Source organism: Dipodomys ordii, unplaced genomic scaffold, assembly GCF_000151885.1.
Source record: "Dipodomys ordii isolate 6190 unplaced genomic scaffold, Dord_2.0 Scaffold27, whole genome shotgun sequence".
Classification (NCBI taxonomy): Eukaryota; Metazoa; Chordata; class Mammalia; order Rodentia; family Heteromyidae; genus Dipodomys; species Dipodomys ordii.
The window spans coordinates 14,228,612-14,256,193 of NW_012267243.1; the positions used below are offsets into that span (position 1 = coordinate 14,228,612).

General features: G+C 36.5%; 1 protein-coding gene across 1 annotated transcript in view; it reads left to right on the forward strand.

Annotated features, from left to right (window-relative positions):
• Positions 1-16,844, forward strand: part of Cep120 (centrosomal protein 120kDa) — a 58,465-nt gene extending 41,621 nt beyond the window's left edge. Inside the window, exons 17-19 of the mRNA XM_013015543.1 lie at positions 2,660-2,758; positions 12,218-12,363; positions 15,053-16,844. Coding sequence (XP_012870997.1) covers positions 2,660-2,758; positions 12,218-12,363; positions 15,053-15,287 — 480 coding nt within the window. The 3' untranslated portion in view covers positions 15,288-16,844. The remainder of the gene's footprint in view (positions 1-2,659; positions 2,759-12,217; positions 12,364-15,052) is intronic.
• Positions 16,845-27,582: the final 10,738 nt, after the last annotated feature.

Below are 27,582 nucleotides of genomic sequence, written 5' to 3' on the forward strand. Positions count from 1 at the left end.
AAAAAATCCGGAAGTGGCACTGTGGTTCAAGTGGTAGAGCGCTAGCCTTGAGCTGAAGAGCTGAGGGACAGAGCCCAGGCCCAGAGTTCAGGCCCCAAGACCGGACCTCCCCCCCTCAAAAAAAATACTTAAAGCAAGAGATATGTCTTTCCTTGTGACAGACTGAAATAGATTAGAAACAAAAACAATGTCAAAGCAATAGTAGAAAACTTAAATTATGGCTGTCAAGGGTAGAAATAGGGAAATTGGGAACCACTAAGTGCTAACCTGTGTTTTTAGTATTCAGTAGTCTCTGAATGACTCTAGGTCTTTAGCTGTTATCCTTGCAGAAGTGTATAACTTGCCTCAAAGTAAATTTTCAATCATGAACCAATGAACCCTTAAATAAAAGGAAGGAGCTGGAAATATGGCTTAGTGGTAGAGTGCTTGTCTAGCATGTAGGAAGCCATTTTCCTCAGCACCACGTACACAGAAAAGGCTAGAAATTGTGCTATGGCTCAAGTGGTAGAGTGCTAGCCTTGAGCAAAAGAAGCTCAGGGACAGTGGCCAGGCCCTGAGTTCAAGCCCCAGGACTGGCAAAAAAAAAAATGTACAAGCAGAGTGTGGTGTTTCATGCATGTAATCTTTGCCCTTAGGATCCAGAGGATCACATGTTTGAGGCAAGACTGGGTGACATAGCCAGAATCCGTCTCAAGAAGCCAAAAAGAAAAAAATCAAGTGCAAAAGCTTGCAAGTGTCTCAAATCTAGTTGATAATAAGAACTCTTAACTCAAGGTTTTGAATACCTTGAAATTATAGCATTGGTTATGTGTATTTTTCTGGGAATTGGGCTCATACTTCTTTCACATCATAAAATGTATATCCTTAAAAAGTGGTAAAATGGCTGGGCGCCAGTTGGTGGCTCATGCCTATAATCCTAACTACTTAGGATGCTGAGATCTGATGATTGTGGATCAAAGCCAGCCCAAGCAGGAAAGTCCATGAGACTCTTATCTCCAGTTAATAACAGAAAAAGCCAAAAGTGATGCTGTGTCTCAAGTGGTTGAGTACCTAGCTTTGAGCAAAAGGAGCTTAGGGACAGTGCCTAGGCCCAGAGTTCAAGGTCCGAGACCACTCCCCTCCTACCCCCCCAAAAAAAGAAAAAATGATCAAATGAGTTAGGTGAATAATGTTTGGATATTAGATTTGCTAGATAGATTTTTATTTGTTAGATAAAACAGTTGTATGTAGAACTCTTTGTATTTTATTGAGAACAACTATGCAAATGTGAATTCTTTTAATATATGTGGCAGCTATTTTTCAGTAAAGCTGATCCATCAGACCTCTCTTAGGCCCATGCAGGATATTTAGACGTAGTCAAGGACAAGGTCATGGACAAAATCTGTTCTGTAATTGAATACTATTCTTCTATCTCACAGCTATAGAAAATATTTTCTATTCTTGTGAGGTATGGCCTGTTGTTAAATTATCTTGAAATGTATGTAAGTCTTTAGAGATAAGTGGAGGAGATTATCTCCAATAATCCCAGCAATATTATTCTACTTAAAATGCTTGAGTCAGGTTGTAAAATGTCAACACACCTAAATCCAAGCACTAGGGATTTATAAAGCAGAAAAGAGCTTGACTCTATTTAGACATATTTTACTACAGAGTGTGTTCTGGTTTTCTGTGAAGGAAGTTTGGCACTCTGGTTTCTCTTTTATTTTCATATGAGTTTTCTGAAGTTGGAATTTTTATAGTGTCTTCATTTTTGTTTTCCTATCCAACACTGGGAGTTGTATGTATGGGAAAAACTACACTTGATATAAAAAAAAATGACCAGTTCAGAGCAACAGTGTTTTACTGTAATTCAAGCAGATTTGTTACATTATCACTTAATAGTAAAACTGTCTGTTGGCTCCGTGAATTTGTTTGGTACTTGGTTCGAAACACTGAGTACATTCCAAAGCAGAGCCAAGTTGGCTTCAGTTCATGTACAACAGAATGCCTGCTGCAAGTATAAATAACCGTGTTTTTAATTGAATCACTTTGTTTTCCTTTATAGATTTGAGGAAAAATAAAAAGTAAAAAGTAAATGTGTGTTATTAAAGAACATTGTTTTTCTTACTCTTGGGTTTAAATTCTTGAAATAGTTTTGACTTTGCATTCTTTCTTAGTGGCTTCTTGATAAAAACATTGTACTATTTCTAATGTTCAATAGTTTTGCCAAAATATAGTTATTAAAAGTATCTCGATTATCTTTATTATAAAACAAATTTTCACATAATGAGAGGACTTTAAAAGGAAAATTGGGTTTCTAAGTGTGCTAGCTAAATTGGAATGTTAACAGTTAGAGCTGCTTTTTGTAAAACATAAATGTATTTTTCATTCCATGTAATATACATATGTGAGTACATTTATAGTTAACTGTCTGGAGGTTAAGACTAATTCAGTCCTTTTTAGTGTAGACTGCTAGGCAATAAAAATAAGACTATATTTTAAACAAGAAAATGTTCATGTGCCATAATATTTATAGTAAATTATATAACAGTTTTAGATGATGTCGTATGTTTCACTATATAAACTCTTTTCTTAAGCCAGACTCTTTGTATATATTATCTTTCAGTGATTGTACACAGTGGTGTAGTGTTTCACTTGATACAATTTTAATCACTGTTAGGTTGAACTTGAAAGAAAGTTGGAATCTGCAACTAAGTCTAAACTCCATTATAAGCAGCAGTGGGGACGAGCTTTGAAAGAACTTGCCAGACTTAAACAGGTATGTTGTTTATGGCCTATTTTTTTTCTCTGTCTTTTTCCCTATTTCTTTACAAGTTTTTCTATCTGGCAACATCTTTTATGTTCAGATGTTTTCTTTTCAATTTCCAATGCTGTTTTTTGAAGGTAAGGACTTTTTTAAATGTGCTATACACAAGATCCTCCTTTTTTATAATTAAAAACTAAGACCTTTAGATCTTTTTATTTTCAATCAATTACCAGTTATCTTTTGGAAGTAATTTACTTCTACTTACAAACAAGTACTGCTTTCCTTCTTGGTATTAATCTTTCTATTCACAGTGCTAGGGAAGGAGGGAAGCAGCTCTAAGTTAACATTTAAACATTTTAAACGTTTTAAAATATTATTCCCTGGTAAGAAATTAAGCAATCATTGCATGATTGTAACAATTTATACCATGGTGTGAGTTCACTGAGAATTCTTGCTTTTTTTTTTTTTTTTATTCTTCCTGCTAGTAGATAACTACTGTTAGTTTCAAGGAGTTAATTTTAACTTTAAGTGTAATTTCTTCAAATAATTAAGTTGAAGAAAACATGAACAAGTTACTTTGTTGACCTAAAACTTTTTAAGAACTAGTAATGGTTTGCTTTTTTTTAATTTGCTTTTTCTTATTATGTGAATTTTATTTAGAATATTCGTTGCATAGTGAGTTTTAGATTTGTATTTTTCTTAATTTGTCTCCATTATTATCAAATACTATTGATTGTCTTTGGGTGATGACTAAGGTGATGCTTCTCACCTTTGTAGAGGACTGCTAGACTGTGTGAATTTAGAAAGTATATGCTAATGTGGCTTGTAGACAAGTAGAGATTTAAACATTACAAATGAAGACACGTAGATATCCACACAGTGAAAATACAGGTTGTATATCTCTTATTCAAAATGCTTGGGCCCAGAAGTATTTTGAATTTCATATTTTTTAGATTTTGGGATGCTTAGATGTATATAATGAAGTATTTTGGGAATGGCACCTAGGTATAAACAAAAGGCTATTTGTTTCATATACATTTTTTTAAGGATATAGCAGAAGATAGGCGTTTTTTGTTGTTGTTTTCGTTTTGGCTTTTTACATGTCTGTGTGTTCCTACCCAGACAATAAAGGAAGGTGAATTATACTACTTTTGATTTTGTATTGGCACTCATAAGGTTTGGGGCTTGGATTTTCAAAATCTGGTGTTAAATGTGTATTTTTTTTAATTCTGGCAAGACTGAGAATGGGCATTATTATATTACTGGGGCATCCTATATTAAATTAAAGACACTGCACTAAGGGTACAGATATAAGGAAGACATAAGCCTTGCCCTCAGGGAGTAGTTTGGAATATAGTAATAAGGAATACACGATAGTAATACTTACTGCTCTGAAAAAAAAAAAGAAAACAAATTACTCAGGAAAGGAAAGTACATAGAACTTTGAAAAGGTGTCATAAATGAAGAGGTATTTGAGATAGCCCTCTAGAGATGATTAGTCAGGATTTTAGTGGTGGAATTAGTTGTATTTAGGGAAGTAGAGGGAGTAATACAAACATAGTGAATAACATGCTCATCACAAAGAAGCATAGTCTGTTCTTGTAAAATGCAGAAGATCCATTTTAGAGGTCACTTCAGGAACGAGGTGGCAGCCATGGGTATACACCAAGAACATTCTTGCCGAAGATAATGCAAAGAGCTCAAGCTGTAGTATCTGGAAAGAGTGTTAGCTTATGGAAATATAGTTGTTAAGAAGCCAGTTGAAATGGGAAAGAGATAAGATTAAAAATGTGAACATTTTAGGTTTTACCGAAATTCTGCAGGCAGTAAGGTATATGCATCTTTTGAGAGTGTGAATGGGCTAAAAGAGAGATTGAGGAGCCTACCAGAGGTAGAACCTGGAATTCTTAATGTTAAAGATGAGGAAAAACTAAGGAAGAAAAATACCAACTAGAGAGAAAGGATAAAAAGAATTATGATGTGAAATATTATTAATGTTTGCTATGTTTGCCCAGGGATAGATAAGCCCTTCAGAGTTTTTTTTTTTCATTTAATCCCAATAAACGTCTTTATGAAGCTGGTAGTATTCTCATTTCATAAAGAAAGAATGTGAGACTTAAAGGTAAGTTGTGTGTGATCACACAGGTGTTAAGTGATAGAGACATGAATTCAAGCCTTTAAACAGAATTCAGGCTGCATCCCTTTCATGATTTTATTATTTTAGTCCAAAGAAACCATGGGATGAAATAATCAAGGAGAAGAAAATAAGAAAGACAAGTTTACTGAATGAGAAGTGTAGTTATGAGTTAGTGAGGTAAATGCCATCATTGATGTTGATGTTATCAAATCAGTGAACATGAAAACCAAAGTGACTAAGGTAGAAGAAATTAATTCAAAGTCATGATGCCAAGATATCTAGGTTACAATCTTGTTCGTATGTATATATTATATATTATGCCCTTTCTAAAGTTGGTTGTAGGCGAGAGAGAGAGAAAGAGAGTATGTGTGTGTGTGTGTGTCTGTGTCTGTGTCTGTGTGTGGTGCTGGTCCTGGGTCTTGAATTCAGGGCCTTGGCGCTGTTCCTTAGCTCATTTCCTCAGTAGTAGCGTTCTGTTGTGTGTATGGGGGAGGGGGGGGCGGGGGCGATGGTTCTGGTCCTGGAGCTGGAATTCAGGTCCTCAGTGCTATCCCTGAGTTCATTCCTCAATGGTAGCGCTCTTACCACTTGAGCCACAGTTCCATGTGTGACATCTGGTGGTTAATTGGAGATGAGTCTTGCAAACATTTCTACACAGGCTGCCTTTGAACCACTATCCTCAGATCTTAGCCTCTTGATTGAGTAGCTGGATTTTAGGCATGAGCCACTGTACCCAGCAGAGATGGTTTTAAAATATGAGTCAAAATGTTCTAAACGGTATTGCCTGAGCTCATAATTCGTGTTCTTGCTTAACTGGAATGTTGAGGTCATCTCTTTTAAAAGGATATTGAACGTAAAATAGTGTCATCCTCCTCCTTAACATAGTCACCCTCTTGTTTGCTGTCTATTTTATTCATCTACTTTCACTTTATTCTTTCTACTATCTAGCCCAATAAAGCTTTGACAAGGTAGTTTTCATATGCCTTCTTTCTCTTGGTTTAGGATAGAAAACTGTTAAACTTTGACTCTATTAAAGGAAATGAAAGTAACCATTCAGTCTTGGTGCAGGGTTGTTTGTTGTTCTCTGATTGAGGACCATTTTTATTCCTCATCCCACAAACGTTATGCTTTAGAAGCAATACCATAAACAAATTTTAAGGTCACTAGGAATCATTGATGTTTTGCAGACCACACTGGGATGCAATAATTTCAGAAGAAAAGTAATAAACCTTGGGATCGCCACAATGAATTTTGCTCCGCCACTAGCTGTTTTTGGAAGATTAAAATTAATAACCACCAAATCACTACATTTCATCTGTGTGAAAATTGCTTCAAATTTTTCCTTAAAATTCTTTTTATTAAAAGCACATTTATTGTGTTTGGATGTAAAACTGGAATTGTCTCTCTGCTTTTGTTCAGAGAATTGTTTGTGCAACTTCTTGTTTAAATTGGATTAGTACCATGTTAATTTTACATTGCCTCTGGTGAATAGCCACGGGGCTATAATCTCTGCCAGTAATTTGTCACATCAAAACCCTCCGGAGGGCCATACAAAACATTTGTGTGGTTCGGATTAGACAGAGAAAGCCATATCTGAGATTGTTAATAAACGTTAATGACAAAACACAGCTGGTAAAGCTTGGAAATAAGATCTAATGCTTGGTAGCCATTGCCAAAAGAATGTCTAAACAAAGATTTCCATTACTCAAAGGTAACCTAGTAAGTCAATTTGTGAATTAAAAAATCATAACCTTCTAATTACTTAGAAGAAAATTTAACTTCTGATTCACAACCATAAAAGCTTGTTTCCAAGTTGTAAGCTTTGTAAAGGTTTTCTTTCATAATCAAGACAGGAATAGTTGTAATATATAAGTATAACATAAAATGAGTCCTAAATTAGGAAACAAGGAAATGATAACCTCATATTCTTGAGACAACACTAAAAGTTCTACTTGTTAGATATCTTGTGAACGACTTAGTTTCTTCTTATCCTTAATTTGAAAATACACTGTACAAATATTTTAAAACACAAATACTTAAAATGAAATTGATCCACAAATACTTGACTATCTGTTAATCCTTAATTTGTAGTTGATAATATATTCATATACACATATATATCTAAAAACATTTAACAATTTAGAGTGTAGTTTCAGATAACCAGAATAAAAGCTACTATTTAAAAAATAAATGAATCATTGTTATAAAATATAAGTTTGTTGTAGAAAACATTTTTACTATGTCAAATATATAAAAGCTAGATATGTTTGTTCCCAGGACAGGAAACAGAACTAAGATTCTAGGTAGGATGTAGGTCCCTTACCATATTTGTGCACAGTAGATCTGTTTAAAACTAAGCTGTTATAGTTAGTTAAAACAACACAGACTTCATCGGCTGACATCAGCGCTGTCTTGTCCAGCCCTCCTGCTTATCCACTCAGGGTAATTAATTTGATTAATTTATAAGTAATTTAGCCAAGGATGGGATGTAAATCTTTGTTTAAGAAAACAGTTGGAGGTCCAAGTCTTGGTTAAAAACTGTGTCTTGAAACCATCCAGGCCCTCCTACTGACTTGTCAGCTCTGGGTTATTTTCAGAAAACTTGACTTGAGTTCCTTAGTTTAGTTCTAAGTTTTCCCACAGACTTCCATGGTATGTGTGAGTGGGAGAGCAAGTAGTGGCCACTTTTTAGCCGCTGTTTAGTCTAGTGTATGTATGTTTACATCTTTTCTCTGGATTTATAGGATGTCAAGGCAAAATAAAGATTATACTCAATTGATTGAGGAGACTTTAACCCAGAGCACCTGGCAGTAGAGAGAATTTCTTTCACTAACCTCTAATTTTTTCATATATGTGTGATTATTGTTAATATTACATGCTTGATCAAGGCATTTAAAGAATTTTCTTACATGTTTTAGAATATAAATATTTCAAGTTTTATAAAGTAGCCTAAGGCTAAATAAGCAATTGACATAAAGTCATTCTTTAGTTTATTACAAAATGCAAATTGTGTTGTTCTATGCAACATTGAAAATAAAAGTCAATATTTTATGCCCTTCTCAGCCAGAGACAATAATCCGATATATTTTTGTCTGAATATTTTTTCTTCCTTTAAAATAATTACTTTGTCACTTAAATGCACGTTCCAGAAATGAATCTTACGTCTTTAAAGAAAGAAAGAAATACAATGCTTTGGACCTGTGCGGCTTTCTCAGCTGCATCTTCTCCCTTGTTTCCAGTGGTGAACCACTGTCTTAAAAATGTATCTATTAGCAGCACTGCTTGGTTTTTATAGTTTTAATCTTTCTGTCCATTCCCAATGAATATACCAGTTACATAGTTTTGTTGTTTGTTTGTGGTACTGAGGTTTGATACCATTTTAGCCACTCTACCAGCCCTATATGTAGTTTTTTTAATAGTGGATATTTTTTCCCCTAGGTTTTCTTATCATAAAACAACACTGAATATTTCTTGTACATATAACATTTTTAGATGTGTTCAGATGTAGAGTTTTTGCTACTAGTAAATACCCGTTTGTTTGGGGTTTTTTGCTTCATTAAATATTGCCTAATGCTTTCCTAACATGGCTGTATGAGTTTCAGTGGTATTACTTAATTGTTCCTGTCTTTCACATCATTGCCAACATTTGTCTGTTTCTAGATGTCTTATAATTTTCATTTTGATCACCTCATGAGTTAAGCTTTCATTTAACTTGTTACTAAGGAGTTGAGCTTTTTTTTCCCATGTTTATTGGCACATACAGCCTTTTAAAGGAACAAAGATAAGTAAGACTGACAGATGATTTCATGAAAGTAAAGAAGCTCATAAGATAGAATAACATCCTTAAGGTACTGAAAAAAACAACAACCCTGAAACTTAAAGTTCTCTGAAAATATTCTAACAGAAGTTGAAAGAATTTGTCACAGCAAAGCTGAGATAAATGAAATGGGTCTTTTTTAATAGATGAAAGCACTGAAGCATAAGAAAATAGAGAGTAATGAAAACTAAATGCCAAGCTAGAGGGAAATAATGCTTGTGGAAAAACAGTAATTAAAGTATTTCTTGAGTGAGAAATACATGTAAAATTAAAATTCATGAAAAATAGTACAAAAATATGAAGGAAGGGAGTTAAAATGTGTAAGATATGCTTTATGTTCTGTAGTATGATAAAGGTTCTCAGTATCTATTAAATGAGAAATACATATTTAAAGAAAGGATCAAAGAATACCATGAGAAAATTGACATAAAATTGTCAATGTAAGATAAGAAATATAGAAGTAGATGATTGGGTAGAAAAAAGTAATGGAAAGATTTAAACTCCTTTATATTACCAATTGCTTTAAATATGAATGGATTGAATGTCCCATTAAAGGCAAATATTAAGTAAAAAACTAAATTCGAAACTGAAAGCCCGATAATATGCTACTTATGTGACATATTTTAAATAGAAGGATGCATAATAGTTCAATTTTGAAATAGGGATATATGTATATTCTATTAACAGTAACAAGAGCTGTTCTGGCCAGGGAGTAGTAGCAGCAAATGCCTATAATCCCATCTACATGGGAGGCTGAGTTAGAATTGTGCTTTGAGGCCAGTTGAGGAAATTCTCAAAGCGCTGTGTGAAAACCAAATTTAAAGCAAAAGGAATTATGGCTTGAGGCCCTGAATTCAATCCTTAGTACTGCTAAATAGAGAAGAGAGAGAGACTTGGAAGAGAGAGAAAAAAACAACATTCACAGTGGCAGATGGGTAGAGTAACAATTGCACATTTGTATTTACCTGATGGCATAGCCACAAACTACATAAAGTAAGAATCAGTAAAACTTAACAGATTTAAGAATGATAAGAAGCTTCATCATAGCTTCCTCCTGAAAACTCTTATCACCAGAAAACTGGTAAAGATACAATATTTAAACAATACAAGTCACTATTGGTGTATCTAGAAAACTTCATTGAAAAAGTCCAGAATAGAGATTATTTTCTAGTATATAAGGAACATTTAGCCAATTGCTCATATTATGTATTAACATATTAATTCTTTTTTGGGGGGGGTCCGGTTGTGGGGCCTGAACTCTGGGCCTGGGCGCTGTCCCTCAGCTCTTTAGCTCAAGGCTAGTGCTCTACCACTTGAGCCACAGCGCCACTTCCGGCTTTTTTCTTTTTGCTTATGTGGTGCTGAGGAATCGAACCCAGGGCCTCAGGCATGTAAGGCAAGTGCTCTACCACTGAGCCACCTTCCCAGCTCTAACATAGTAATTCTTAATACATTTCATAATATATTCCAAAATGTTTTCTGATCATAATGAAATTAATCATTGTCCCCAAGGATTGGATATTACTTAGCCTGCTACCAATAATGGGAAAGTTAACACCACAGTGAAATTAGAAAATGTTTTTAATTGAGAAATAATGAAAGTACAACTTATCAATTATGCTAGAGGGAAATTGCAATGACCTATATAAGCAAAATATTTAAATCCTTTAAATATCTTCTTCAAAAACCTAGTGTTAGCTGGGTGCTAGTGGCTTATGCCTGTAATCCTAGCTACTCAGGCAGCTTATCTGAGGATTGCAGTTCAAAGCCAGCCCAGGCAGGAAAGTCCATGAGACTCTCACCTCCAATGAGCTACTCAGAAAGAGCTAGATTGTATATATGCATATAATGGAACACCATCTAATGCTGTGAGTAATCAACTACACAGAATCTTGAAGTCAGTGTTAGGTAAAAGAAGTCCAATACTAACTAGTAAATGCCACACAATCCTATGTAGAACTCATCTGTGATGTTGGAATTCAGGTAGTACTATCAGGGAAATGTGAAGTGGATAGGAAAAGAGACAGGGACTCTGCAACTCCGATCGTCTTTTCAGTGGGCGGTTCACTTTGTAAATGTTTAGCAAAATGTATATTTAGGATTTGGTACTCTCGATTTTTATTATAATTCATTAAATTTACATTTTAAAACTATATAACATCTGTATATTTTGACTCAGCTCTCACTTTGAGGTTCTGTTCTAAAGAAAGAAAAACACTATCCCAGGGATGGGAAGGTGGCTCAGTGGTAGAGCACTTGCCTTGAATGCTTGAGGCTCTGGGTTCGATTCCCCAGCACCACATAAGCAGAGGGAAAAAAAGCCGGAAGTGGTGCTATGGCTCAAGTGGTAGAGTGCTAGCCTTGAGCTGAAGAGCTGAGGGATAGTTCCCAGGCCCAGAGTTCAGGCCCCACAACTGGACCAAAAAGAAAAACACTATTGCTAAAGAAACTTAAAGAGTTCATGACCTGTGTGTTTAGATGATAGGATATTTTAGCAGTTGAGACTAATTGAAGAAATTATGGAATATCCATTTTGTGGAATACTATTTATTATTTTGGCCGGTCATGGGTCTTGAACTCTGGATTTGGGCGCTGTCCCTGTGCTCTTCAGCTCAAGGCAAGCACTCTACAACTTGAGCCACAGCGCCACTTCCAGTTTTCTTGTGGTTTATTGGAGATAAGAGTCTCAGAGTTTCCTGCCCTGGCTTTGAACCATGATCCTCAGATCTCAGCTTCCTGAGTAGCTAAGATTAGGTGTGAGCCACTGGCACCCAGCTTTGCATATTTATTTTTAAGAAATTTATCGGCTCTCCTGGAAGAATTGTTCATTTCTTTTAAATATATGCTAAGGTGTATTATTTGACTCTGTTTTTAAGGAAAGTGGATGCGTAGATTTTTGTAAACATTTTTATTGTTATTATTAAGGTGATAACAGGAGTTACCATTTCATAAGTCAGGTAGTAAATATATTTCTTTTGGAGCAGTATCATTCCTTCATACTCTCCTTTTTTTTTTTAATGAGCCTGGAAAAGTGGAAAACCATGTTAACCTGAGACAAAGTAGGAATTAGGGATCAGGGACTGTTATTAAAATGTAAATGCTATTAAAATTTTTCTAGTTACTAAATTTTTTTGTATCTTAACATAATTATTTTCTATATGCTATTTTCTTTCATTTTTTTTCCTACTGCTTGTAAGCTCTTCCTTAAAGTAGAATGATTACTTCTTTGTTTTTACTATTTTTAAGTAGTCATACAAAGGGTTTCAATTCAACATGTATATAGATAATGCTCTGGCTTTCATTTTGTTATCCATGACATTTAGTTAACCTCACTCACCAGTTAGGTTATGAATAATTATAATAGCAAAAAGAAACTTAAATAATATTCAGAGAAAACATGGAATTTCTAGATTCCATATGACTCAGTTGGCATTTTGTGGCTATATCAACCACAAGTCACTCTCATATGAAATAGATATGTATTTCTGACATGTGTCTGACTGTTGTTTCTTTCAAGAGGGAGCAAGAGAGTCAAATGGCTCGTCTTAAAAAGCAGCAAGAAGAATTGGACCAGATGCGACTGCGTTACCTCGCTGCAGAGGAAAAAGATACAGTGAAAACTGAGCAACAGGAATTGTTGGATATAAGAAATGAGTTGAACAGGTATAATTCTAAAAGAGGTTTTTTTAAGCAAAACAAAAATTCTAACAGGGTAACCTTTTAATTAGGTCTTTCCTGATCAGGAAAACTAGAGCTTTAGATCTGAAGGATAAAGTACATAAAGTATACTAAGACATTAACAAAATTAACTTTCATATGGTCAGCAAATTTTATGTGCAGAAATGCCATCTTTGTTTAAGTCGTCTTTTTGGTTTCAGTGCTGTGTATTTATTATGTCGCCCTCGCCGGTCTGAAAACTTAGCTGTCCTTTTGCCTCAGACTCCTATCTGCTGAGATTCCCAGTTTGTACCACCAAAGCAGCTGAGGAGAAGGAACTGTCTAACAGGGTAGATGATACAAAGCTACAGGTTCCTAGTGGCAGAAAGTATGTGAGTGGAATCTAGACAGTGTTTATCTAGACCCAGAATTTTTCAACAGTGTTTTCAAAGTTTCCTCTCATATTTTAAGGGCATCTTAAGCTATCAGATTCCAGATTTTTATTATGATCATCTTGTTATCCATGACATTTAGTTAACCTCAGTCACCGATTAGGTTGTGAATGATTATAATAGCAAAAAGAAAATCAAATAATATTCAGAGAAAACTTGGAATTTCTAGATTACGTATGATTCAGTTGGCATTTTGTGGCTATATCCACCACAAGTCACTCTTATGAAATAGATACATTTCTGACATGTGTCTGACTCTAGTTTCTATGCATTTTAGTAACTGCTTTAGTAACTGTTCATATGTAAACAGATGACACAAAAAGGGAATGATTAGACTTCCTGGTTTGGCACTGGGTGTGTCCTTAAGTTTTTCTGTAAGACCTTCCCCCATGATGACGGTAAGAAGGATGGTAGAGAGTTAGCACTGGTAGCTTGTAATTCTACTGAGAAGGTTGAGATCCAGAAGATCACAGTTTGAAGTCAGTCTGGACAGAAAAGTGTGCTAGACTCCATCTCCAAAATAACCAAAAAGCCAGGCTGGAGGAATGGCTCACGTAGTAAGAGTGCCACTAAGCAAGCCAAACCCGTGTGAGGCCTTGAGTTCAAATCCCAATGCTGGTCAAGAAAACCAGGAGCTAGTGACTCAAGCCTGTCTAATGCTAGCTAGCTACTCTGGATACTGAGATTTGAAGATCTCAATTCAAATGCAGAAAAGTCCTGGAGACTCTTTTCTTCAGTCTGGCAAAAAAAAAAAAAGCTGCACGGAAAGTATGACTCAAGAGATAGTACCAGCCAGGAGCAAAAGAACTTGAGAGTTCAAGGTCCTGAGTTCAAGCCCTCATACTAGCACCAAAAAGAAAAAGAATAATAAGGTAGCAAAAACAACGCCTCAGAACCATACACTACACCTCCACCTGTACACATGCACTGCTGAAATTCAGCGGGGATTTTGGCACTATTAGCCAATTGGGTCTCAACATGCAGTGCTTCGTAGCAATTGGGTTCTCTGCCTGGTATCTGCAGACGGCAGACTGCAGACTTTCGCTTTTCTTCTCTTTGGTGAGAGCTTCATGTTTCAGAGGCCAGCTGAGCAAAGGAAACGTGCAGTTTGTGTGGCAACTGCATATGTGCCTGCATAGTAACTGCAGTTGCCATGCACTGTGAACCAAGTCTTCCTACTTCTGTCATAGGCTTTGTGAACATTCACAAAGGACTTGCTTCTCATTGCTTTGCTGTTCTGAAGACCATCTCAAAGCAGGGCCTTAGGCCAGTTGTTTCATCTTACCAAGACACAAGTTAATACATTCTATAGCCAGTTACTTCATAACTGTTAGAATGTATTCCACATCCAAAAATAGTGCTACTCTTGCTTAGTATAGTATTACTGTTACCTTCCCTTTTCAAGGCACTATAATTAACATATTCTGTTAAAAATACCCAACTCCCCAAACAGCACCTGCTTTGTGTGCATGCCTCTTGAAGCAGGCATTTGTTTTTAGATTTTTGCTTTCTGTAAATAATTGTATACTAGCTCCTTTTCTTGTGTGGACTTTTCTTGATTGGCTGTACTACTCCCAAAACTCTTGAGAATAAGTAATTATTGAATGAATTTAAAGAAAAAAATTATATTCAAATAAGAAATATTTAATTACAACCTAACAAGTAAAAGGGTAATGAAATGCTGGTACATCTAATGATGGAACCATAAAACTATTTACAAGATACTTGATGTGGGAGAACATTCCTTACAAGACACGTGTAAGTAGACGTGTGCAGCATTGTGTACAAGTATCACTTAACTTTCTAAAAAATGTACATATATGCATTTTAATTTAAAAAATTAAAAGTTAAATGTTACCCATTTTGGCTTTCTGGAAAAAAATGAAAGGATTTTATTTTCTTTATCAATTCTAAAATGTCTACAGTTTTCATGCTACTTTTGTTTAGGGTCTTTTTATATAGCTCAGACTAGCCTCTGTCCACCTGCCTCAGCCTCCCACGTGCTGGGATTGTAAACATGCATCACCACACCTAATTCTTTTCATGTGTTTTGTAACTCAGAAAGCCTGTTTTTTTAAACTGTTTTTAATAAGTATTTGGACTCTGGCTAGTCACGTGATACATTGATTTTGGCTTTTTCCTGAAAATACTACTAAAACTTTACCAGTGGGTCTTTTTAATTGTGCTGTTCAGACTGTAACAGTATCGGTTGCTTGCTAGCACTGTACTTGTTGACTTTTCAGGTTAAGGCAGCAAGAACAAAAGCAGAACCAGGCTTCCAGCGAGACTGCAAGTAGAAGAATGGGAGGTCCACAGGGCTCCACTGAAGAGGAAGGTTTGGATGATTACCTGACTCGCCTAATAGAAGAAAGGGACACTCTGATGAGGACGGGTGTGTACAATCATGAGGACCGGATCATAAGTGAACTCGACCGACAGATCAGAGAGGTTCTGACTAAAACCAGTGCCAGTAATTAGCAACATTGGAAAGTCTCTTCAGAGACTCCAGGTCTAAATTTTCATTTCATTTTAATATCGTCAAAAATAGAGAAAATAGATATTTTTAAATGCTCCATTCAGTTTTTATAAGCTGGATTTTATATATTACTGTACAGTATTTATTTGATTTCATTTACTTTATGCTACCTCTCCCATGCCGGTTTTATTTGTAATCGCATTTTATATACTCATTTAAAATGACTCTTCACAGTGTTTCTCAGTTTAAATGGCTAGCTTTCAGAACAGCTTTTCATTAAATTTGTTCTAGGAGAAATGGCCTCAGTCATTTCCAGTTGTAGAGTTTTTTATGTTGAGCCGAAAGAAAATATGTTGCACTTTAAAGATGCTGCGTCTTGTTCCATTTGATTGTAGATAGCATAAAAACTGAGGCCAGCTAGTCACGTAGCTATTTTTTAAAAACTCCATTTTATGTAACCTGTCTTTTTCCTTGTATTACTTTGAACGTGTATTACTTGCAAAAGACAAGCTTGACAACAGCAGTGTCAGTGCAGGGAAGCCATGTGACAGACTGGGGCAAAGTCATCATTTGTTTAATGCAGTCACATAGTTTAGGCTTGTCTCAAGAGCTTTTCGAGTCGTCAGATTTTCAGTGTACTCAATAAGCCCTGTCAGTCTCCTGCTCAAGACGGCAATATTTGCTTTTGGAATTTTTTTTCCCTTTTCCGGTAATAGAAAGATCCTAGCTGTTAAGCCTTCTGTCATAGAATATGGAAACAGACACAAAGGCTTTAGCAAAAAACAAAGAGAAGCAGAACTGGTGCTTGTTTGTTTTTGTTTTTGTTTTTCTTCCTGTAATATTAATCAGTCTTTGAAAAGCACATGAGCTATGTCCCTGGGCCCCACAGCGCCGTGTCTGCATGGAACTGCAGGGCTCCAGCCCCTCATGTTCTTCAGAGCCACTGTTAGTTCTCAGCGCCACATTGCACACTTTACACAGAATTGAAAAAGCTTATTGGTGAATTCTCAGATTAGGTTGGGTCTTCAAAAATTCGGATTTCCAATTATACATTTAAGTCTGTACTTTAGGAAGTATTATTAGTATCTACCATTAACTTTAATAAAAGCAGAATAGATTATCTAGTAATGCTAAATTAATTTTCTATTACTTTCAACAAAGTATATTTATTTGGGAAACTAAAGCCCTATCCTATTATATATATATAAATATATTTTTCCTTTATTAACAAAGTTTAATTTTCTAAAAACCTGACAATAACAGATAAAGTTACTGAATGAGAGGATAATGAATCAGCTAATCATAGCAGGAATTTGAAATATGAATTATGGTTTGACATTTTTCTCTCGTTGATTTTATGCTACATGAATCAAACAAAAGTGTTCTTTTTGTTGGACTGTGTGATGCCTATAATGTTCCAAACACTAGAGGGGGCCTTAGATTTAAAGAAACAGAAAGGACTTTTCTAGAATGTTTGTGTGGTTTATTTTTGCCTTCTGGAAAGCTATCTCTGGCTATTGTAATTTAAAAAATAAAATCATAATTGTATGCGTAGTTGAGCTCTTTAGTATGTTTTTCTTTCCAAACAAACTGGATAAAATATTTGGCTCTTCCTTTTCAAGTCACTGTATTTTTGTTTATCTCAGTGCTGACAGATATAAAGGTTTCTTAAAATGAACTGAGTCTGAAATTTTAGCAATCTTTTATAGTCCACCAGCAACAGCCCCTCCGTTAGTAAGTGGCATTTTATGCATTTACGCTGATTGCTTTGCCAAGTTGTTATATGAGCCCAACACATTAACAAGTCTGACCACACTGGGTGAGTATGCGAATAAGCTCCCTAATTACTACATGTAACAGGAGACCTTCTATCACCTGTTTTAAGACGAAATAAAATGTACCCTTCAAATTTCATGAAGTGCGGTTTCCACATCGAAGGCTAGCATGTACTACAGGAAAGAGGTGTTAATGTCTGCTGGGTCTACCTAACAGAGTACCTCCACATACATTTTTTTTTTTTTTTTGGCGGTCGTGGGGCTTGAACTCTGGGCCTGGGCGCTGTCCCTCAGCTCTTCAGCTCAAGGCGAGCGCTCTACCACTTGAGCAGTGCCACTTCCGGTTTTTCTGGTGGTTTATTGGAGATAGGAGTCTCACGGTCTTTCCTGCCCGGGCTGGCTTTGAACCGCGATCCTCAGATCTCAGCCTCCTGAGTAGCTAGGATTACAGGCGTGAGCCACCAGCGCCCGGCTCCACATACATTTTTAAGAGTTTCTTTACGAGGATATCCCAATAGTTTCTATCTGGAATCAAGTTCTGGTTACTTCAAGTAAATGTGGGCATTTGAGTATGATTTAAGGATGCAATGACCTCTGCTCACAGTGAACAGGAGACAGCCTAGTCTGATGAGATGATTTTCTCCTTCACATACTGCCTGATCCAGATATATCTCCCAGCCTAAATCTGAGTGCACAGAGTCAGCTTATCTGTGCCCAATTCTGAATGGCCTGTTCTGGTTCATGGGAATCTGAAGGAAGGGTCTTCTGGTAGTTAGGGACATTACTATTGTGTCTGCCTTGACTACAATGATTTTTTCTCAGTGATGTACTTTATCTACCATTTTTAAAAATTATTGCTTTTTTAAATCATTTTAGAATATACTGCGAATTTGCCCATAATAAAGGAATCCCAGATTTTATATTTAAAATTTAAAGGTGTCAAAAAGCTATTTTCCTCTATGACATTTTCTAAAGTATAGTATGTAACATACTTTATGTTGAATAACAAACATCTAGAAAGCCAACATAAAGAGCATAACTTTTGTCATAAGAATAGGCTCAACTGTTCTTTTAGCTAACATCTAAATCATTGACTTGAAATATCAGTGAAAAGTAGGTAACATTCTTCTGTAACATCTCTGAGCAATCTTGATGCTAAAAATAGATTATTGATACAAGGCTTATGTCATTGGTATCAGAGTTACATACTTTTTCATGTCTTTACAGGCTTTGGGGATTATCAGAAATATATTAATCAATCAGAACGTGTGTATGTCCCATGAGGGACAGAAACCAGATCTATCTCATTCTCTAGCGTAGTGCCTTTCAGACAGTCAGCGGTCCCTCCCTGTACCTGGGGAATTGGTTCCAGAACTGATGTTGATACCAAAATCCATACTGTTCAAGTTCCTTTTGTAAAATGGTGTTGATTTTAAATGTAGTCCAACTATGGACACAAACTTGAGAGTTTTTTCAGGAGATGACTACTTCCCTAAATTGGTTCTTTTTTTTTTTTTTAACTACTTCCCTAATTGGTTCTTTTTTTGTTGGTGGTAGGTAGTCCTGTTGTTCGTTGATTAAATGATTTCCGTGGGAGGGTTGAATGATTTTGAATATTATTTGAAATTTTAAATGTCTTTGAGGTTTGATTGTGACAGTTACTGTGTTACCCAAGAAGCCTAGACTTAATGTACAGTTTTTCTGCCACCTGTTGTAGCGGCAGGCATGCCTCTTCTAGCCAGTGGGCCTTTGGGCCCATGACTTCTGAGACAAAGGTAGAACTCATCTATCTTGGCCTAATTAACAAAATAGAAACAGAATTGTTTTTCACTGAAACTGAAGAAAGATTTGTTCACTGATTTTGTTCCCAACCTCTGTCTGGCATCAAATTAGACTCCACTGCTGTTGGGAACGTAACTGGTCTCCTTTTATCTGTTTCTTGGGGGGGGGGCGTGGGATGGGGAGGGGGTGTCTTTCTGTTTTCTTAGAAATGTTTTTACAGATGTAGGCCTTTTGGGTATGAAGTTGAAGTGGAAACTTAGAAGTTTAACATTCAAATTGAACAGGGTTGAGATCTGTTTAGAAAGATTAATTTATAGATAAATAACTTACTGACTGATTCATTAATGTACAGTGATCCCTAGGGGCTTTTAAAAAAGATGTAGTCATTATATTCTTAAGGTTTGAAGAATGTTAAGCCTGTCATTCAGAATAGAAGAGACCTAAAATAGGACCCATTTGTAATTTCTCTTGAAAACACTTCACCCACAAATATGTAGATAAACATTTTTTTTTCCTTTTTCAAATTACTTATGGATAATGAAGCCTTTTTCTCAATTAAAATAGTAGCTACTTAATAGCATGTGGATACATTGAGTGAATAATGACCCTTCCCTAGTAGTTTAAATTAAACGTTGGCTGAGACAGAGTAAGACTGACTGTTGTACTTTGACATTATTGCATGAGTAAGTTAATATTTACACAACTGTGTGAGAGAGTCTATGCCTGGTAAGCGGCAATCTATCATTCATTCCTTCAGCGAGTATCATAATGAAAAGATGGGGTAGGACCCAAAGCATTATTAAAACACACTAGTTCCATTTGTAAGACTTCTTGTAATCTGTTTTCTTGAGAGCAATTATGAATCTCAAGCAAGATTACTATCATGTTTCTAGGGTTTAGATTGTACATAAAATATAAGTGCTCTGAAGGAAATGTGTCGGGTCTCAATAGAGAAGGTGAAGCATTAACATACAGTCTGAAGCTTAGGGCATCCTGATAGCATTGCCCACCTGATTGTCGCCTTCCAGGAAGGAAATGGCACCTTCTGGAGGCCAGTCCTGTAATTCCCAGTCAGGTGGAGGAGTTTGTCAGTCGAGGCCAGTCCATGCAAACAGTTACCAAGACTACATCTAAGCAGACAAGCTGCATATGGTGGTACCTATCTGTAATTCTAGCTACTCAGGTGGAATGTAAAACAAAGGTCTGATGACATGGCTCAGGTGTAGAGTACCTGCCTAGCAAGCCCAAAAGTTCAAAACCAGTGTTGCCACCACCCCCCCCCCGCAAAAAAAGAATAATGAACTTGTTTTACTAGGCCAAGTAGGAATTTATTCATTCAAAAAGATATCCACATAATGTATGTGTATATATAATGTATATGACTACATACATTGCAGTGATTTGTTTATAAAATTATAAAGTTTACATTCTTTTATGGTGCCTTAGAAATTTACATTATTTTTGTTACTATTAAATTGTGAAAGTAAGCATCAGTAATTCACACCTGTATCTTACCTCCTCAGGAGCCTGAAATCTGAGATACCAGCCCAGGCAGGGAAGTCCATGTGATTCCTATCTCTAATTAACCACCAAAATGTCAGAAGTGGAGCTTTAGCTCAAGTTGTAGAGCAGAAAACCTAGGGACAGTGCCCAGACCCTGAGTTCAAGCTCCAAGACCAGTACCAAAAAAAAAAAAAAAAATGGCGAAAGTGATGAGGATTATACCACTTGCATGTGACCAAGAGTACCAAACAAGCCAGGAGCCAGTGGCTCACTCCTGTAATCGTATCTACTCAGGAGGCTAAGATTTGAGAATAGGTTCAAAACTGGCCCAAATCCAGCAGACAAAATCCAAGAGACTTTTATCTCCAGTTAACCAGCAAAAAGTCAGAATAGGAGGTGTGGCTCAAGTGGTAAAGCATAAACCATGAGGGAACACTGAGCAAGAGTTTGAAGTCCTGAGTTAAAACTGCAGTTCCAGCAAACACATAGACACACGAGTACGAGCTGGAGGCATGGCTCATGAAGAGTGTCAACTGAGCATTCAGGCTGAGTTAAGATTGAGGCCTTGAGTTCAACCCCCAGTACCACCAAGCAAATAAAGGGAAGGGGAAAATGGTAAAGGGATGACACCAGCCAAGATGCAGTCTAGTCATAAATTGGCATACTGAGTTGAAACCCTTTTATACTTCTACTTAAAGATAAAAAATAGACCATTTTAAACCCTTACTATGTAATGAAAAGTAAAGAATGAAATAGCATGTGTACATTTTTCCTTCTTATGCTTTAACCACACTCATTGCCAGTTGCACAATTGACAAAACAATTTTTAATCAGAATTATTACTAAAATCTATAATAATGCATTTACTCATTTTATGTCAAAAAGAGACCTTTTTCAAATTCAGTAAGAGTATTAGATACTAAATTTGATATCATACCTGTGACCAGAGAAGAAAATTTGGTCATAGACTACATCAGATTAGATGCTCATCATATGGAAAAATGCAGAGGTAGAGTTTAAAGACACTTAAAAAAAGATCTACTTATTGGTCAGTGTTCCTAGAAAGTTGGCTATCATCAAAACAATGTTTTCTTTATTTTGTACCAATAAGATAAGTAATGTATATTGGCTGTTATTCAGCAGTTGCCTATATTAGGTACAGTTTTTATACCTAATCAAAAGTTGTTAAATAAAAAGCTAAATGGGCATGGAGAACAAAGTTGTCTATCAAAGGTTGTAGGGAGAGGGGTAAAGGTAAACTCTAAGGTCTTCAAATCCATACACTCAAATGTATTCGGTAGAATATGGTGATAGCGTAATGCCAAGGTCGCAGGACCCCCCGACCAGAAGACCACCAAGAGTCAGACTCTACAGCTGTTTTATTTAAACAGGCTGAAGCTCGGGCCTTGTCCTACACTCCAACACAGCGGAGCATAGGAGGAGAGCCCCGAGCTAAGGATTTACAGGTCTTATATAGGCAGACAATCAACTAGGTGTTTTGATTACCACCTCATATTGCTTTGCTAGACAGAAACAAGCAATACGTGGTGGTCACTGCCCCAAACTTTAACCTTTCAATAGCTGTTTGGAATGTACTCAGTGCTATAATCTGAATGTTTGGGGTTCTCCAAATTAATCACCACTGATATTAGGAAATGATTAGACCACCATGAAGGTGGAGCTTTCTGGATTGGAATTAGTGTTCTTATTAGTATACTCAAGTCACATAGTCTTTCTAGCCTTTAGAACAGTGTAAGAAGTATCATTTATAAGATATTAGGCTTCTGGTGTTTTGTTCTAATGGCCCAGACAGATTTAGACAAACAATATTAATGGCCAATTGAGAAAAAACAATTGATAAAAAGCATCCTTTTCCTTTCTTTACCTCTCCTCCTCTTCTCTTCCTTCTCCCCTTCTCCTCTCCCCTTCCCCTCCCCCTCCCCTCTCCCTCTCCTCCTCTCCTCTTCTTTTATAGTGCTGGTTCTGGCTGGGCTTTTTGCTCAGGGCTTGGAGAGTGACCTGAGTTTTTTTGCTCACAGCTAGCACTCTTAACACTTGAGCCACTATTCCACTTTTGGAATTTTGATAGTTAAATAGAGATAACAGCTGGCTTGGAACTACAGAACTACAACACTCAGATCTCAGCCTCTTGAGTACATAGGATTGTGGGCATTAGTCACCAGCACTCAGCAAATCTCCCTCCCTCCTTCCTTCCTTCCTTCCTTCTTTCTTTTCTTTTCTTTTTTTTTTTTTTTTTTTTGGTCATGGGTTTGAACTCAGGGCTTGGGACTATCCCTGAGCTCTTTTGCTCAAGGCTAGCTAACTTTTACCACTTTGAGCCACAAGTTCACTTCTAGTTTTCCATGGTTAATTGGAGATAAGAGCCTCATGAACTTTCCTTCCTGGCCTAGCTTTGAATCTCGATCTTTAGATCTCAGCCTCCTGAGTAGCTAGGATTGCAGGCGTGAGCCACCAGCACCCAGCTTTCCCTTCTTTATTTTTTAAAAAAATTTTTTTCAGAGAAATTCAAGATTTCTGACAGCCACCATTATCTTTCCCCGATCCCCCAGGGACTTAGAACAGATATGTGTTTTAAGAGCATGGCTAGCTTAGGGGTAGACAATAGAAAAAGAGTAGACAGATATTGAAATAACCTTAAATCTGTGAAAGGAAGAACCAAGTAAATGCTCAGTCTCAGGGAAGACACAAGTCCAGTAAGGGTAGGGGAAAACCTTAAGCCTTTATACCAGGCTAATTGGCAAAGGTTTTCCCGTATAATTGAGCAAGTCTGCAAAATTGAAACATATAGATCTCTCATTAAATGCCAGATTTTCAATAAAAGATCATAAGGTCTGGAAAGAAACAGGAAGACCTGACCAATGAAAAGGGAAACAAACAAAAAACCAATTTCCAACATCAAAAAGCACAGGCTTCACACAAGATTTTTTTTAACAACTGCTTTCAGTATGTGTAAAGAGCTAAGTGAGAACACAGTAAAAAAAAAAAAATACAACTGAAGAAACAAAAATAATACAATGAAAATTCCTATATTGTTTATATTAAGACCCAAACAAAAATTCTGGAGCACCAAAGTACAATGAACTGAATTGAAATAGTCCCCAGCAGAGTTGATCAGCACAACTAAACAAGTTAAAGAAAAAAAATCCATAACTTGAAAATAAATCACCTGAAATGATCGAGTCTAAGGAAAAAAAGAGAAGCAACATAAATAAGCAACTGATGGGACCAAGGAGACCAATGTACACATTATGGAAGTCCCATGGAGGGAAGAAATGGAGACAATGACCAAAAACTGAAAATAGGAGGACACACATGGATCTACAAATTCAAGAAGCTAAATGGATTACAAGGATTCCGATAATCACTGTCAAAAGAAAACATGCGTGGAATCCAACTACTTAGGATTGATTGAATTTGGATTGGGGATTAAGACACTGGCAAAAAATTAAAAAAGCTCAATACAGAAGCCAGACCTGGTGGGGTGCAGCTGTGATCCCAGCGGTGTGAGAGCCCTCCTTCGGAAGACTTGACCCTGTCAAGGAAAAACAAAAAATGCTGGAAAGAGGGGAATATGACTCAAATGATAAAATGCCTGCCCGCCTAACAAATGTGAGACCCTGCGTTCAAACCTCAAAACTGAAAGAAAAAGTCCAAGACAAAGAGAAGCTTGATAGCCACAAAAGTGACCTGTTAGGGGATCATCAATAACATTTTCAGCAGATTTCTCCATTGACAAAGCAAGGGCTAGAGGACAGTAGGAGCATACATTCACAGTGCCGGAAGAAAAAGACTGTCAATCCATAATTCTGTACGTGGCAATCCAACCTCAAAACTGAATGAGAAATGAAGCCTTTCTGAGATAAACAAGCTGAGGGGAATCATTACTTCTAGTCCTGTCCTACAAGAATGTTAGAAATCTCAAGTTGGAATGAACTATATTAGTAACTTAAAGTCATGAAAGTATAAATTTATTTTCTGAAAGTGAATACATGGATAAATATAAAAGCCGATAATGTGATTTTGCCTATTAGTCTACTTTTTTGTTCTTTTATAGGAAAAAAAAAAACCTGAAAATCAAAAAGCTCTACTAACGGGCATAAATATATAAAGATACAGTTTGTGAATCGTGGCAAAAGTGGAAAGGGCAAGAAAGAATTCTTTTGTTTTTGTTTTTTTGTGCTAGTCCAGGGGCTGTCACTCAGGGCTGAGGTGCTATCCCTTTTTTGTTCGAGAATTATACTCTACCACTTGAACCACAGTGGCTGGTTTTTAGTGATTAATTGGAGATAAGAGTCTGGGGTTTGTTTTCCTGGGCTGGCTTCAAACCATGATCTTCAGAGCTCAGCTTCCTGGGTAGCTAGGGTTACAGGTGTGAGCCACGGCAAATAAAGGGTTTTTTTAAATAAGTGAAGTTAATCTCCAAAGTGAGAATTAAAAAATGAATATAATAGAATGAAGAGGGTAATCAAAACATCACTACAGAATTCAACAAAAAGAAGCAAAAAGGGAGAACTAAAGACACGGGGAAAAAAGGTAAGTTCTTTCTTGCCAGTAATTACTTTAAATATAGTGAATTAAATTCCTAATCGAAAGACACAAGCTGGGGGGGAGGGGTAGGAAAGGAGGGGATATGTCTCAGTGATAGAGACTTCCTACTATACATCAAGTCTGGGTTTAACTCCTAGCGCTACATCAAAAATAAGACAAAAGCATGTTCCTAGCTCCCTAATTTCCTAGAAAATAAGGAACCAGAAAAAAAGAACCAAATCTAGCAGAAGGGAAGAGCTACATAATTAAAGTTAAAGCATGAACAAAATAAAAATAAGAAAGAAAAAAATATGTGAAACAAGTTTGTTCTTTGAAAAGACTGACAAAATAGTCAAATCTTTACCTAGATTAGCTAAGAGAGCTGATCTAACTAAAATCAAAATGAAAGTGAGACTATTAATAGTGCTTTTATAGATATAAAGAAAATTACAACAATATTACAAACCATTTTATGTCAAAATGTTGATTAACTTTGGACGAAATGGATAAAGTCCTAAAAACACACAACTTACCAAGACTGAGTCATGAATAGAAAAAATCTGAAAAGATCTACTACTAGTAGAGTCTCAACCAGTAATGGAAAACATTCTTCCAAAGAAAACTCAGCACCAGATGGCTTCATTTGTGAATCAATGTATTTTTTTAAGATGAACTCTAATTCTCTTGAAACTCAATAATTGAACATGGAAGACTTTCAAATGCATTTTATGAGACAGCTCTAAGCTAATCCGAAAGTCAGGAAAAGCCACTGTCAGAAAATTATAAATGATGAATACTGATGCACATGTCCTAGGTATAATACCAAGGAATAGAATTCAACAACACACTGAAAGAATTACACAAGACCAAGTGGGATTTATTCCTGGAATCCAAAGATGATTGACCTACAAACCAAAAAATCAAGCGAAATCAATCATACATTATCTGAAGGAGTAAACAAACCCTGCAAAATGATCTCAATTGATACAGAATAAAAGCACTTGCACACCTTTTTTATGATTTAAAAAAAATGGCTCAACAAACTAGGAATTGAGGTCAACATAAAAAGGTTATAGATGCTATGGTCACTAGTAGCTCACACCTGTAATTCTTGCTACTCAGGAGGCTGAGACTTGAAGGATTAAGGTTCTTAGCCTGAACAGAAAAGTCCAAGAGACTTCATTCCCCATTAACCAGCAAAAGGCCAGGCTGGAGGCATGGCTCAAGTTGTAGAAGTCTATCCAAGCAAGTATTTCAAACTCTGGTAATGGCAACAACAACAACAAAAAAAAAAGTCTAAACATGGAAATGCGTAGTGACAAAGAACAATGGTAAAAGACTAAAGCTTTTCCTCTAAGGAGTAAGACAAGAATTCCTGCATTTAGCGTTTTTGTTCACAGCTCTGACGGAACAAATAGCCAAGAAAAATGAAACACCTCTGAGTCAGAAAGGATGAATTAAACTATCTGTTCGCAGACTACATCTTATATACAGAAAATGCCAGTGTTTCCCATCCCCACCCAAATTCCTGTTAAGCAGGAAATTCAACAAAGTTGCAGAATACAAAATCAACAGGTAAAAATCTGTTGTTTCTGCATACTAATAACAGACAATCTGAAAAAAGAAATTGAAGAAATAATTCCATTTCCAAAGTGTATGAAAAACAATACTTAAGAATAAATTTAGCCAGGCGCTGGTGGCTCACGCCTGTAATCCTAGCTACTCAGGAGGCTGAGATCTGAGGATCGCGGTTCAAAGTCAGCCCGGGCAGGAAAAGACCGTGAGACTCCTATCTCCAATAAACCACCAGAAAACCAGAAGTGGCGCTGTAGCTCAAGTGGTAGAGCACTCGCCTTGAGCTGAAGAGCTGAGGGACAGCGCCCAGGCCCAGAGTTCAAGCCCCACGACCAACAAAAATAAATAAATAAATTTAACCAAGGAGGTGAAAGACCTCTAAATGAAAACTAAAAGAAACTGAAGAAGAAACCAATATGTGGAGAACTATGAGGTCTGTGATCATGGACTGAAAGAAGATTGTTACGATGTCAATGCTACCAAAAGTAATCTACGATTTTAGTTCAATACACATCAAAACGCAACAACTTCTCATGAGCGGGTACCTTTAAAATTCATGTGACATTTCAGATGGTCTTCTAGTTCCTTTGTGCTGCCATCACAAAACACCTGAGGCTAGATTACAAACCTAATCACGGTTCTAGAAAACAAGGTCAGACGCCAGGTACTGGGAGATTTGGTGTCCAGTCCAGTGAAGCCAGCCCTCTGCTCCCAAGATGATGCCTTGCTGCATCGCTGTGGCCTCACGTGGCAGAAGGGATGGAAAGGCACAGCAGCTCTTTTTAACTCTGATCATAATCATTCACTTAACAACCTCCCCAAGACTGCACCTCGGTGGCTGCCAGGACGCTGGCTCTTAGTAAGCTTTCAGGAGATAAAATTATTCAAACCATAGAAAACTATGAATAGCAGAAATATCCTGAAGAAAGAAAGAAAAATCTCATACTCTGAGTAATCCAAATAGTGTGGTATAAAGTCAGAGACCAGTAGAAGTGAATACAGAGCCAGGACATAAAACTTCAACAAGGCTTGTTCGGTTTTGCCCAAGACCATTCAATGCGAAAAGACTTATCTTCCACAAATGATACTGAGAAAACATCTATCTGGAAAAGGA